This window comes from Solanum stenotomum, chromosome 2 (assembly GCF_019186545.1).
Source record: "Solanum stenotomum isolate F172 chromosome 2, ASM1918654v1, whole genome shotgun sequence".
Taxonomy (NCBI): Eukaryota; Viridiplantae; Streptophyta; class Magnoliopsida; order Solanales; family Solanaceae; genus Solanum; species Solanum stenotomum.
Window position 1 is genome coordinate 51,078,828 of NC_064283.1, and position 15,702 is coordinate 51,094,529.

Sequence of the window (15,702 nt, forward strand, 5' to 3'; positions counted from 1 at the left end):
GGGTGGGATAGGTACAATTCGCTTGCCGCAGGGTGGCAGAAATGGAAATTTTGAAGGCACTAGCACAACACTACATCTCATACATTCAAGGGGCCTATACAGAGGATTGGATCATGAAGACTCACATGATTATATCCAAAGCTTCTTGGACGTATGTGCTCCGTTGTCATTCAAAAACTGGTCGCAAGAAGCCATCAGGCTTCGCTTATTCCCATTGTCACTGACAGGAGCAGACACTACGTGGTTGTCTGAGCTTCCCAAAAGTTTTATCACATCATGGAAAGAATTAGTCACAACTTTCCACAATATATTCATTCCCCCGTCAAAAATGATGAAGCTGAGGGACAACATTCAGAATTTTAAACAAAAAGCGAGTGAACCAATTCACGAGTTATGGATTAGATATAAAAGGTCTCTATGAAAATTCCCAACAGATGGGCTGCCAAGTGAGTTGTTACTCCAATATATTTACCGAAGTCTTGATTCAGTCAACAAAGGGATAGTTGATCAATTGGTTCAAGGCGGCATAATGCTATAGCCCTTTGAGGTGGCCTCATTTCTCCTAGATGGTATGGCGAGAGTAAATCAAGCTTCGTACACTAAAGAAGATCAAGTTTCCCCTCTGTGTTTCAAGCTGACGCAAGAGCAACTCGATAAAGAAAAAGAGAGGAATGAAAACATCAAAAAGATGTTGTCTCACATGGAAGATTTACAAGAGCACATGAAAGGCAACTGCGAAGTGTTTCACGAGAGGGGGTTCTTTTCCCGATAACTTGAAATTGGGAGGGAATCAAGGTTGGAACCACAGAAGGAATGAGGTAGGTTTCCACCCGCACTATCAACCGCGGGTTAGAAATCAAGGTTGGAACCACCCTAGAGGTGAAAGACCTAGACGATATTTCCAAGAGTGGACTGAGCATAACGATCATGAAGAATACCAAACTCAATTGAGTGACAACCCGACATCAAGGGAGAGTGACAGCAGCCCTAGGGTGAATGATCTACTAACATGAATTCTTGAGAAAGTTGAAGGCTCTGATGATTTTCTAAAAGGAATGAGAGATGATTTTTATTCACTAAATAGTAAAGTGAACTCTCATGCTAATGCCATCAAGATGCTGAAGGTAAATTGAATCTCCTATCCGCCCAAATAACAACCAAGATGCCAAAGGAAAATGAGGAAAGAGAGCAAGCTGTAATTACCCATAGCGGGAAGGTAGCGATAGGTAATAAAGGAGAAGAACGTGAGGAAAATCAGGGTAGGGAAGAAGCATAAATTACCGATCATCAAAACCTCGGCAAGAAAGCACAAGAAGGAATGAATCAGCACTCCAAAAATAATACAACCCTTACCCAAAATACCTCCACCTTTTCCCCAGCATTGAAAAAGAAGAATGAAGATGAAAAGTTTAAAATATTCTTGTCTGTGTTCAAGAAGTTGTCCATTAGCCTTCCTTTGGTAGGAGCATTGCTGGAGATGCCAGGGTATGCTAAATTTGTGAAAGAGCTAGTAACCAAGAAGAGGATCTTGGATTATGAAACGATTGAATCGCTTCATAGTTGCAGTGCGATCATGACAAAGGAGTTAATCACTAAAAGAGAAGACCCTGGTGCTTTCACCATCCCGTGTACTATTGGAATGCTCCAATTTGCCAAGGCTTTATGTGACCTAGGAGCAAGCATCAACTTGATGCCATACGCCATATACAAGCAACTTGGATTGGGAGAACCAAAGGCAACTACAATGAGACTTCTCATGGCAGATCGATCGATCAAACATCCTATTGGAATCTTCTATGATATCTTGGTCAAAGTAGATCGGTTCATATTTCCAGCTAACTTTGTGATTTTAGACCGTGACATTGATGTTGAGGTCCCCATTATTTTGGGAAGGCCATTCTTAGCAACCGGCAGAGCATTAGTAGATGTTGAAAGCGGCAAGTTGAAATTCCATGCAAATGACGATGAGGTAACTTTCAACATCTACAAATCCATGAAACAACCAAGTGATATCCATGTAGTGTCTGCTGAAGATGTTATAGATGAGGCGGTGGCAAGTGTGAGCCATCTGTTGCGCAAGAATGAGCCTCTTGAGTCAATACTTGCAAATCATGACGAATTGGAAATTCAGGAATATGATGAAATGATCGCAGCCCTAACAGTGTTAGGAGCATATGCATGAAATCTAATTAAGTTGGATATCGACCTAAAAAACTGAGACAACCCCCCTGCAAATCCGTAAATTGAAGAGCTGCCAACTCTGGAACTGAAAGTACTCCCATCCCATCTCAAGTATGTTTTCTTGGGGACTAACAACACTCTGCTAGTGATTATTGCAGCAAATTAGAGTGAAGGGTAGGTAAAAGTGCTTGTTGAAGTACTACAGAGGCACATAAAAGCGACCGGATGGACCATAGCTGATATCGTGGGCATCCCTCCCAGTATCTATGCCCATAAGATTCAGCTGGACAGTGAACGCAAACCCAGTGTGGAGCATCAGCGAAGGTTGAACCCTCCGATGCAAGAGGTAGGAAAAAAGGAAATCATCAAGTGGCTTGATGCAGGAGAAATCTATCCGACTTCAGACAACAAATGGGTTAGCCTAGTGCAATGCGTACCAAAAAAGGTGGCATAACAGTGGTCCCAAATACTAAAGGAGAGCTTGTGCCGACTAGACCTATAACGGGAAGGAGGGTGTGCATGGATTATCGAAAGCTAAATTCATGGATTGCAAAGGGCCATTTTTCAATGCCCTTTATGGACGAGATACTTGACAGGTTATCAGAGAGAGGGTGGTATTGTTTTTTGTATGGATACTCCGGATACAACCAGATATCTATTGCACCAGAAGATCAAGAATAAACCACTTTCACATGCCTTTACAGGACCTTTGCATTCAAAAGGATGCCATTCGAACTTTGTAATGCACCGGCAACTTTTCAATGATGCATGTTGTCCATCTTTGCAAATATGGTTGAGGACTCTATGGAAGTCTTCATGGATGATTTCTCAATCGTGGGGGACACATTTGAAGAATGCTTAACACATTTAGAGCGTGTGCTACAAAGATGTGTGGAAATTAATCTAGTCCTAAATTGGGAGAAATGCCATTTCATGGTGAAAGAAGGCATTGTCCTTGGGCATAAAGTGTTGCAACAAGGGCTGGAAGTTGACAAAGCAAAAATTGAGGTTATTGAGAAGCTACCACCACCGATCTCAGTAAAGGGCATTCACAGTTTCTTGGGCCATGCAGGTTTCAATAGGAGATTCATTAAGGATTTCTCAAAGATTGCACAACCTCTATGCAAACTCTTAGAGAAGGAAGTGAAATTCTACTTTGATGACGCTTGTATGGCAACATTTAAATGCTTCAAGGAGAAATTGATATCCACACCAATTATCATCAGCCCCAATTGGTCAGAAACATTTGAAGTAATGTGTGATGCGAGTGGGATGGCATTCGGTGAAGTATTGGGACAAAAGCGTACCAAACTATTTCACCCAATTTATTACGCAAGCAAGACTTTAAATAGTGCCTAGCGAAATTATACAGTCACTGAACAAGAGTTGCTAGCAGTGGTCTATGCTTTCGAAAAGTTTCGGCATACTTGCTAGGTACTAAAGTAGTTGTTCATGCAGACCATGCAGCACCTCGATACCTCATGGGAAAAAAAGGATGTGAAGCCAAGATTGATAAGATGGGTGCTACTCTTGCAAGAATTCAATTTTGAGGTAAAAGATCGAAAAGGTTGCGAGAATCAAGTTGCAGATCACCTATCACAGTTAGAGAGTAAAGCAGGTACTCAGTAGGAAAAGGAAATAAATGACTCATTCCTAGACGAGCATATATTCGCACTGTCACTCACACACGTGCCATGGTATGCTGACTTTGCAAACTACATCGTATTTGGGTTGATTCCTGATGAGTTAAACTCTTACCAATGAAAGAGGTTCCTATTTGATGTTAAAAAATACTTTTGGGACGAGCCATACTTATTTTGGGAATGTGTTGATCATATCATAAGAAAGTGTGTTTCGGAAAAAGAATCAACAGAGATACTCCATGCCTGCCACACATCACCAGTCGAGGGTCATCATAGTGGAAACCGTACCGCAGCTATGATTCTCCAAAGTGGTTATTATTGGCCTTCTCTTTACAAAGATGCCCACGATTTTGCAAAGAGACGCCTCAATGTCAGCAGCAAGGCGGAGTGTCAAGAAGGCACGAGTTACCCCTTACACCTATTTTGGAAATCAAACTATTTGATGTGTGGGGAATCGATTTCATGGGCCCATTTGTCAGCTCATTTGGAAAGAAGTATATCTTAGTAGGTGTGGACTATGTATCCAAATGGGTGGAGGCTGTTGCACTCTCGAATAATGAAGGAAGAAGCATTGTACAATTTTTAAAACGCTACATCTTTGCACGGTTTGGCACTCCAAGAGCAATCATTAGTGATGGAGGATCGTATTTTTGCAATAAGTGGTTTTCCAGTGGAGTAAAACACAAGGTCGCCACTCCATATCAGCCCCAAACGAGTGGACAAGTTGAGGTGTCAAATCGTGAGATTAAAATCATTCTATCCAAGACAGTAAACGGTAGTAGAACCGATTGGTCTAGAAAGCTTGACGACGCCCTGTGGGAATATCAGACTGCTTATAAGACACCTATAGGAATGTCCCCATATCAGCTAGTTTTTGGTAAATCATGCCATTTACATGTTGAGCTAGAACACAAAGCCTTATGGGCATTGAAAGCTTTGAATCTAGATTGGACAAAGGCTTCAAGGGAGATGTTAGACCAGTTGAATGAAATAGATGAATTTAGGCTCAGATCTTACAATAGTTCTTCCATTTATAAAGAGAAAATGAAGATATGGCATGACACACAGATAGTCCAGAGGGAATTCAATGTGGGAGATTGGGTATTATTGTAAAACTCGCGATTAAAGCTATTCCCAGGGAAGCTAAAATCCAAATGGTCTGGGCCTTTCAGAGTGACACAAGTGTTCACCAATGGTGCCATAAAAGTTGAAGGTAAAGAGGGATCCTCATTTAAAGTTAACGGACAACGTTTGAAGTTATATCTTGGGGACTGCCAGGAAATCGCTTTAGTTAAAGAATTGTTTTTGGAGGATGCTTGAGAGTATTCCTACGTCGAGCGACGACGTTAAATAAGGCGCTTATTGGGAGGCAACCCAAGTTATTACCAATTATATCTTTTTGATAAAATAATAATGTGTCGATTGTGTAGATAGAAACATGGATAGTGAACGAACAGTGCAAATAGGCGCACTACAAATCCATTCAGTGACACGCAAAAAGAATCGGCAAAGCTCAGGATATCTTTGGCGACCCGCGGACTAGTTCGGCAATCGCACTATTAACCACCATTTGAACTCTCCCCGTCTAGGATTGGAGTTTGTAAAACTCGGCGCACTTTAAAAAAAAATTAGCGGTGAATTGCTGACCCTGTAGGCGAGCATAATGCAAACCGCTGTTCGGACTCACCTACAACCAGAGGTCCTATAATCTTTCAAGAGGAAGTTAAATATCTGGCGTGCCGCCGACTGAACATGCCAGTATAATTAGTGTCACTAAATAGGCGATAACTGGAAAGTTCTCCAAGCAAAGGTTTCAAAGTATTCGATTTACTGCTTACCTCACCTTTTCATATGCCCTAACTTACACTTGCACGCTAGTTTTATATTTCATGTATTATTAGAGTATTCGCGTTGCTAAATTGTGCTCAGTTGTGGATTTCATGGAAGCCGAGCATCTTTACACAAGGTTGGTCTTTCTACACCCCGAGTTATTTTGAGAAATCTAACCTCATTTGCAACTAGTTGATCTGAATATCTCTGGGTCAAGTGGTTTACTTTATCGATTCCTATCTAACCCTTATTATTCGCATTTGAGGACAACTGCTTTTATTTGTGGTGGGGTGAGGCCCACACCTTTTGTGTTGACATTCATGTTTTGTTCTGTATATATTTGGGTTGTCTGCTTAAACTTGTGTTTTAAATACTGCGTTTCTGTGGATGTTTGAGCTTGTGGCTCCTGTTGATCTAATTGAAAATAATTTTGATCCTTTCGAAAAAATTTCGCCACCTCTTGTGTTGAAAGTGGCTGTTCTTTTGCAAAAAAAATTTAAGTCTCAGTTTTGATCAATAGCAATGACTTGAATAGTGCTCCCAATTGAACAAACATGAATGCATGGCTACAATGAGGCAAAATTAAGTTACATAGACAATATGTGCACTCTTTGCATCTCATTGTGACTAACCATTTATCAAATTGATTTTCTCGTAATGACCGTTGCACACTAGCGAAAGTGTGTAGTCTTGTTTGACTTATGTGTCAATGCCTTGTGTGATTAGCTTGCTTTGAAACTTGCATGAATAAACCTAGAATTTGCCCTGTTAGTCTGATTGATTTAGAAAGGTGTCCTCTTGATATGATCTTAGGCAACTTTAAAGAGTGTGAGCCAAATTTGACATATACCTCTTTTGTGGCCTACCAGTGAGCGTGTGAAACTCTTTTGAACACCCTTTGAGCCTTACCTTTCTTTGGAAGAACCTTGATGAACCCTAGACCTTACTTGAACCACTACCTACAATCCTCTTGAGTTGTGATTTAGCGAATAGTCACCTTAGGCCAAAAGCATAAGTTGGGGGTGTGGTGACAAGAGAAAAGGGGAAGTCAAGAAGTGCAAGAAAAGTCCCCATTAACCCATAGTATTGCATAAAAATGGAACCCCCTCAATTCAATTCAAATAAAAAAAATGTGGAATAAAGTACGAAGGGAACCGGATTTCAAGCAATCCATGGAGGAGAATAAAAAAGGTGACTTAGAAGCACTAGAAAAAGAATCGATAAAGGAAAAGAAGGGAATGCCTTGAGAATGCCACAACTCATGAGGAAAAAGTCATTGAGCCTAAATGACCATACCTTTGCACTCAGCCCCATTACAAGTCTTAGAAAGATCTTTTTGATCTTGAGTAAGCCGAATTGAAATTCAATTGGAAAATGAGGGCAAACATATGGGTGAAAACATGCATTGTGTTCCTCTTTTTGAGTGTGAGCGTTGTATCTGATTCATGATCTTCAAATTGACTCATATCTTTGTATGAATATGGAATCATTCTTTACGTGAGGGCATTTAGATACTTTTGTTGAGCTTGAAATTTCACAACTAGCAAGTATTGCGAGCATAATAATCTTTGGTAATGGTGTTTCACAATTTGAATCTTTGAGTACACAAGTGATCCTTGCATAAGGAAATTGAGTCTTGTTGTGTGCATTCATGATTTAGTCTTGTGTCCTCGAATGCTTTTTTTTTATCTCAATACTTGATTAAAATGCTTAAGTTTCAAGTATTTGAAGTTTTATTGGAAGCATGGTCACTTAGGCGCAAAATGGAGCAAAAAGCCCTGAAAAGAACAAGAAATGAAAGCATGTGGATCGCCAAGTCCAAGTTGACGAGTCGCCGAATTGACATGCATTGCCCTTTGTTCTAGTACGCAAAGCCTTGAAGGAAGTGGATCAAAAGGCGAGGAAAGGAGCAGTCGGCGAGGAAAGGAGCAGTCGGCGAGTCGTCGATTAGTTCCATGAAGTAGTACTGTACCGCCCAATGATTCAGAATATGAGATGCTGAAGGCAAGACACTGAAGTCGATGAGCTTATTAAAGGGCGGATCGTCGAGTTCAGCAGCAATCTCGACTAATGTCGCCGAACGATCCTCCGCAACACAATCTGTGAAAACTATAAATGTTAGTTAGAGTTGTAGTCTTGCGGGGAACATTTTCGAGTTAAAATTGTTATTAGTCTATAGTATTTTTCTATATTTTTCTCTCATGTTTGGAGAGGGTTTTGTGGAGACTTGAATAAAGGAGTTCATCTTTCCCAAGTTGGAAGTGGGTCTTCTTTATTCTTCTTTCGTAGCTTAATTCTATGTTTAATTTCTTATACCCAGTTGATTTATTTATCATGTTAGGTATAATTTCTTATTTCTTGATGTGTGGCTTAAAAAACTCCATTCTTGGGGTGTGATTTAGCAAATTTGGGTTGATATTCTTGTTGGGTCTTGCTTGCTGAGATGTTAGATCTATTTTAATGTTGATTTCACCTAGTGGTTGTGGTTTAATCTAAAAGGTTTGTAGTTGCAAATACAAAGCCATCCATGTGTTTTCAGCTTGCCCGAGAGGGATTGAACCCTAGTCCCATATCCTAACACTCAGCTCGAGAGAGTGAGTGAGGTAAGACGTAGGCTGGTCTTCATGCGGCAAATGTGTCTCTGAGAGGAACGCATTTGAAACGGGGTAAGTTGCCCAAGAGGGAACTTATTTCCATTTAAATCTTAGCCTAGTCACTATTGTCTTGCAAATTTCCTATTGAAAGCATGTACCCAACGATTTATCTCTACTTGTATTGCGGTCACATCCCATGAACCTTCCCCATACTTGATTTTCTTGTTTATTTTGCTATTTTGTCACTTGTTACAAAACCCCTTTTGATATTTGACACTTCTATGTCATCCCCTTTAATATACTATGTATTCTATCGCAAATGTTTTTAGCTACGACTAATTCAAACGAAATTCTGATTGGCTACTGATTCTCAAAACTCTATTACAGGTAAGTGATCATCCCAATTACACTAGAAATTGATCACACACGCCCTCAACATATCCTCTAAAGTGTGAATTGTGCGCTCTGCTTGATCATCAGTTTGAGGATGGAAAGTAGTACTCAAATTTACCTTCGAACCCAAACTTTCTGAAAGACTTCCTGTCACGACCCGAGTCTACACCATGGACGTGGCCAACATTCGAGAACTTGCTAGTCCCCAAGCGAACCCTCATCCTGGCTCACTACAAGTGAAAGAATAACTCAAGCATACAAAAGCATAAAACTAAAATAAATTCAATAACTCAAATACTCAACTTTAAAATATTATCAACAATACTCAATAGATGAACTCAGAGTTTGTAAAAATAACTCAAAGAAGATACATATTGAAACTACTCAATTTTGTCTATCTATGAAGCCTATACTATTACAGAAAGTTATCGGAACAAAACCCACAACATCTCAAAGCTACTAACTGTAAGGTAAAGGTGAAATCCTCTGGAATATAAGAAGGCTCACCAAAGCTAACTGGAACTGCAAGTGGCATCAATGAAGCTTCTACTGATGACCCTGAATACATGTATCTGCATCATAAAATGATGCACGCAAAATGAGGTCAGTACATTGAATGTACGAGAATGTAAGGGGAATTCGAAATCATAAACATAAGCTTGAACTGATGGAAAAGAAACATACTTACCTCTTCTCAACTCAACTCATCTCAATGAAACATAGTTCCCCTCAACTCAGAGAAATAGGGATCAACTCAACAATAAGATACTCAACTCAGCAATAAGATACTCAACTCAGAAATAAGATACTCAACTTAGTAAAACATAGTTCAACTCAACTCAGAAAAATAGGGCTCAACTGAATAATAAGATACTCAAATCTGACTCAAGATACTCAACTCAAACTCAAGATACTCAACAACAATAAAAGATGCAATAGCTGGAAAGCTTTAAAAACAATAGACAATAACTTAGTTGTATACAAAAATACAATAATAATTCAATTGTATGAAAATACAATAATAACTCTAATTGTATATAAAAATATAAAGTATCTCTGTAGGAGATTCTCTAATCGACAACCATCACTATGAGCTATGTGATGATACAACGTCTAGCCCGCGCTTCCAGAACTGTCCTATAGTTTGTCCGGGTATAGGACCTACTAACTAAGTGGATCCACTAGTTTATGCTAAAAAGCAAGAAGGAATCATCTAAAAATTATAACCCTTTATACCGACGTTGGCTACATAGTTTATGGGGGATGTGAGTTGTCTGTACTCTCCCCCATATCAATGCTCAATACTACTCCCAAAATATACAATGTGGCCTAAGAATGCCAGTGACTCAAGCTAAAATTCGCACTTGGAAAATTCAGCATACAACACTCTATCCTTGAGAGTTTGTAGAACTACTCTGAGATGACTAGCATGATCATCCTCATTCCTTGAATAAATTAGAATTTCATCAATGAATACAATGACAAATATATAAAGATTAGGCTTAAACACTCTGTTCCTAAGATCCATGCACGCTGCAGGACCTTTAGTCAAACCAAAGACATGGCAAGAAACTCATAATGACCATAGCAGGTCCTGAGTGCAGTCTTTGGAATATCACTCTATCTTACTCTCAACTAATGATAGCCAGATCTGAGGTCTATCTTAGATAAACAAGTGGCACCCTAAAGTTAATCGAAGAGGTCATCAATTTATGGAAGGGGATACTTATTATTTATAGTAACTTTGTTTAATTGGCGGTAACTAATACACATCCTAAGAGAACCATTTTTCTTCCTCACAAATAAAACCGGAGCGCCCCAAGGTGAGATACTGGGTCGAATAAAACCTTTATCGAGGAGGTCTTTCAAATACTCTATTAACTCTTTCAACTCACCTGGAGCCATTCTATATGAAGAAATAGAAATAGGTCAAGTATCAGGAAGAATATCTATACCTAAGTCTATTTCTCTCTCAGGAGGGACTCCCGGAAGATCATCTGGAAAGGCCTCTAGAAACTGGAACTGACCGAATAAGTGGTGTTTCAACACTAGAGTCATTAACTCGGACTAAGTGATAGATACACCCCTTGAAAGCTAAGTTTTTGGCTTTAAGGTATGAAATAAAACGACCCTTAGGCACAACTAAACTACTCCTCCACTCAATAGCTGGATCATTAGGAAACTGAAACTTAACTACTCGAGTTCTACAATTAGCTGAGGCATAACAAGCATAAAGCTAGTCCATACCTAAATTAACATCAAATTCCACCATATCTAACTTAACTAAGTCAGCCATGGTGTACTTGTGATTGACAGAAATGGTACAATCATGATGAACTCTCTTAGCTAGAATAGACTCACCAACAAGTGTGGAAACAGTGAAAGGCTTAAGAAGTTGCTCGAGAAGAATATAAAGATTCATAGCAATATATGGAGTTATAAAATATAGACTCGCACTTGGATCAAGCAATGTATATATATCAAAAATAAAGACATTGATCATACCAGTGACAACATCAGGTGAATTCTCTTACTCTTTGTGACTCGTAATAGCATACAGACGGTTTCCTCCTCCGCCTGTCCCTGAAGTATCTCCTCTAGGTTCAAATCAGAAGAATATTAGACACTATTTCCCCCATTACCAGTACCCTACATGTTCTTAGGGCACTCTCTCATGAAGTGACATGTCTGACCAAAGTTGAAACAACCCGTGGATCCATCACGACACGCTCCTGGGGGTACCACACTTAGCACATGCAAGAGTCCAGTTGGCCCATTGTTCCACATTACCTTGAGACTGAGCAGGTCTAGATTTGATGTTCTGCGAATTATGATTTCTAAATTCACCTCTGTTCTTTGGTGCAGGTGCACTAGCAGATGATGGAGCAAGTCCATTTGGCTTTTGTTGAAAATATGACCGGTTAACATTGCTCTTTTGCTGCCCAGACTCATTTCTCATTGTCTTACCCTTCTTATTCCAAAACTTTTCTCTATATCTCAGCTTGTCCTCTTCAACCTCCTGCACATGGATCATAAGCTTTGCTATGTAGATGTCCCTTATCAACATATGAGTCTTAACCTCTTTGCTTGACAAGCTACATAATTCAGACATGAACAGACTCATCCTACTTCTTCTATCAACAACCATTTACGGAGCATAACGGGACAGTTGAGTAAACTTGAGGTTGTACTCATGGATTCCTTCTTAAGGGTGAGGAATTCTTTTACCATTGCGTCTCTTAGTTTATGGAGAAAGAAATGCCTCATGAAGGCACTCTCGAACACATCCCAACTCACAATTGGTGCCCCTTCAACTCTACTCTTCTTCCATTGGTCGTACCAGAATCTAGCAACACCCTTGAGTTGGTATGAAACTGGTTCTACATGCTCAGCATCTGCAACATGCATTACCACAAACACTTTTTGCAACTCTTTGATAAATTTTTCTGGATCCTCAGTGAAAGCTGAACCGATGAAGTCTTGAGGATTTTGAGGATTCATCCTCAAAAGTCAAGAATCTTGGATGTTTCATCCACATCCTGTCAATTCCCTCTTTGTTTCCCAGATTGGTTGGTCACAAGTTGAATCAACATCCGAATAGCATCCCGAAACTCAGCATTAGTGACCTATCCTTGGGGTTGCACTTTTGGTGAATTGTGGACTGCTTGATCTTGGGGATCAATATTCTTCCTAGCAGGATAACCTTAAACAGATCTTCATGGAGGCATGATTTGAAAGATAAACATAAGCACGAATTAGAAAGAATCCTTTATAGAGTTGAACTCTATTGCACAAAAAGAGTATGAAAGAAGTGAGATATATTCTAAATGTCGTAGCCTCCTAATTATTGGTGTGGAGCGCTTCAGACTAGTAACTACGACTCTACAGACACAACTTCATAGACACCCTAGGACTTTTGAACTCTGTACTCTGATACCATATTTTTCACGGCCCGAGCCTAAATCCTAGACGTGGCCGGTACTCGAGAACCATTGCTGGTCACCAACAGAACCCTTGGCCTGGCTCAATACTCAGCGGAGTACTTAATCAACATCATATGAACTTTAAAAGTAAAGATTTAACTCAATGTCTCAAAATAGATAACTTAGAATATTTTAAAGATAACATTCAACTGGCAAAAAGAGGCAACTAACTCTTTAAACATTCAACAATGGATATGAAAAGACTCTTCAACTACGACTGTCTATGAAACCTCTAATAACTATGATAGACATCGGGACATGACCTACGACATCTTAATAAGACTTAAAATAAAACTAGAATCCTTTGGAAGCAAAAACGCTCACCAAGCAACTCTGGAAATATATATGGTGTGAACGAAGCTCCTGTAGATTACCCTAATTACCTGTATCTGCATCATATAAGATACAAGACAAGTGGTGTCAGTACATGGAATGTACGAGCATGCAAGGGGAACTCTAAAGCACAAACATAAGCTTGAACTGATAAAAAGGAAGAACATACTAACCTCATCTCAACTAACCTCAATTCAATTCAAATATACTTAAGGATACTCACAAATACTCAAACTCAAAAATAGTCAACTCAGTTTAATATAAAATCTAAAATAGAGATGCATTATAAAGAAAACTTTTAACACAGTAGATAATAACTCAATGTATTTAAAAATACAATAATAACTCTTTTACTCTTATTTGGGAGATTCTCTAAACCGACAACCATCACTATGAGCTATGGGATTATACAATGTCTCGCCCATACTGCCAGAACTGTCCTATACCTTTCTAGATTATGATAAATCCTCAACTAAGTGTATCCACTAAGCTATGCTTTAAAAGCAATAAGGAATCATCTAAAAAGTATGACCCTTTTTACCCATGTTGGAATACATGGTTTATGAGGACTTTGAGTTATCTGAACTCGTCCCCATATAGGTGCTCAATACTACTCCCAATAATATAACTCATTCTCATATATGTAAAAACATTTCCTCATCCTCAAACTTTGAGATTATTAATCAAAGGTTCTCTTAAAAGATATAATGCTCAAAACTCCTCATGAACTCATTCGGAAATCAAAGTTTCCTCTTGGGAATATATAGTTCCCTTATTTTCATTTTATAAACATGAATTAAACTCTTCCCAACCTCATACTAAAGTACTCAAGTCATAAAACAAATTATAAAAGTTTCAAAAGATTTCTCAAATTGACTCAAAAGAACTCCCTCGAACCTTACTCTTAACTCTATCTTGAATTTAAAAATGTCAATTCAAGAATTATGATTTGTATATATGGATGTCTCAATGATTAAATATAGTTTTAATAGTTATAATCACGAAGAGAGCAAGGATACATATTAAAAGAACTTAGACAGAACGAACAACGAAAAACAGACGGGGGCAGGCGACCCTGGCGCATTGAGTGGTGCGGGCACCAAACCCTAAACTACAGAGCACCATTTATGGCACGGTGCGCTACCCCCCCGGCGCATCGGTGGAACCTCACACCAGGCCCTGCCCAGAAAAACCGACTAATTTTCCACTTCGATTTTTGGCCCTAATTCGCCTAGAATCAATTAATTTCTCCCAAACTCTCTTAGATTTGTATACCTAACATAAGTAAACGAAAATCTACTAAAAACAACCCTCATACTCATAACATTCACCTCAAGAACTCGTGAAATCACATTATTAAAGATTTAAAAATGAAACTTCAAGAAACTCATCAAGAACCTCAATACATGGATTGTCATGGACGAAATTAACTCAAGAAACTCATGATTGGAATGAGGGTGAATGAACCCATCACTATGGAAGCTTACATACTTTGTAAGGATTAAATCTTTGGCAAAATTTCTCGAAGATCGCAAGAATCTTGAATGAACGATTGAACCTCTCCTTTTTCTCCTTTTGAACTTCTCTCTAAAACCCTAAGCGTTCTTTTGAATTGTGAAAATTGATCTCAATAATTTTATACCCCTATATGGGAAAACAAAATGTGTGAACTTAGTGGGGTAAGGAAAATACCTAAATACCCCTCCTTAATTCGGATGAATTTCCTTAATCAAATAGGTTGAACTCAAACATGCATATTTCCCTCATCTGAACTTGGAATTGAGCAAGCCTAGTGGCATTAGAAAGATGACTCATAGATCTTTCATTTGATATCTAATGTGCCACCTAACTCATCATGTACGGAAAGTTATGGTCGTTTTAAGTTGACCCAAAACTCATAATTTAACACTAACTTGCAAAATTCTCGATTTAGCTCTTTGCAAATTGGTTCTTGCTAAAATTAATTCTTTTTATGACCGAGGTTGTAACACCCTGAAAATTTTTTGAACTAAGACTCGAACCCTTCTTCGTTATGAGTAGGATTTTACGTAGGAATTTAAATTTTTTATGTATTAAGGTCAGGTCACTAGATATAGCACATTGAGTTCCAAAAATAATTAAATATAATTCATTCAAGTTAATCTTAGGTTCTTATAAGTTTTGTGTCAACTTCAAATGACCACAATACAATAAGATTTATGAGACCCATAAGATATCAAATGAAAGATCTCTGAGACCTCTTTCTAACACCATCGAGTCAGGCTAGCCATTTAAGGAAAGTTACCCAAAAATAGGAGGGGTATTTTAGGTTTTTCCTTAGCCCCACTTATTATAAATGTGAATTACACCCAATTAAGGGTCTAAATTCATTAGAATCAGTTTCATTCATCCCCAAAAGCGCTAAGGGTTTTAGAGAGAAGATTCTAGAGGAAACAAAGTTCAATGTTTCAAGTGTTCGTTCAAGAAATTCAAGATTTCACCAAGAACATAGTTCTTTGAGGTATGTGAGTTTCTCATAGTGTTGGGTTTGTTCACCCCCACATCAATCATGTTATTTTCAGTGAAGTTTCGTTCTTTAAAATGAAGAATTTGAGTTCTTGATTTGGTTCTTGAAAGTATTGTTTCTATTCATGAATTAGGATGGGTTTGATGAGTTCTTGAAATAAAAGTTAGTGAATTGAGGGTGGTTTGGAGTAGATTATCATGTAAATAAGTTGAGTATTCGAATTTAAGTGAAACAATTTG

The 15,702-nt window shown here is 38.7% G+C and overlaps 1 protein-coding gene across 1 annotated transcript; it reads left to right on the forward strand.

Annotated features, from left to right (window-relative positions):
• The first annotated feature begins 571 nt into the window (after positions 1-571).
• LOC125856074 (uncharacterized) lies at positions 572-2,182 on the forward strand. Its single transcript, XM_049535658.1, has 2 exons — positions 572-728; positions 1,464-2,182. The coding sequence occupies exons 1-2, from the start codon at positions 572-574 to the stop codon at positions 2,180-2,182; spliced, it is 876 nt and encodes a 291-aa protein (XP_049391615.1).
• The last annotated feature ends 13,520 nt before the right edge of the window (positions 2,183-15,702 follow it).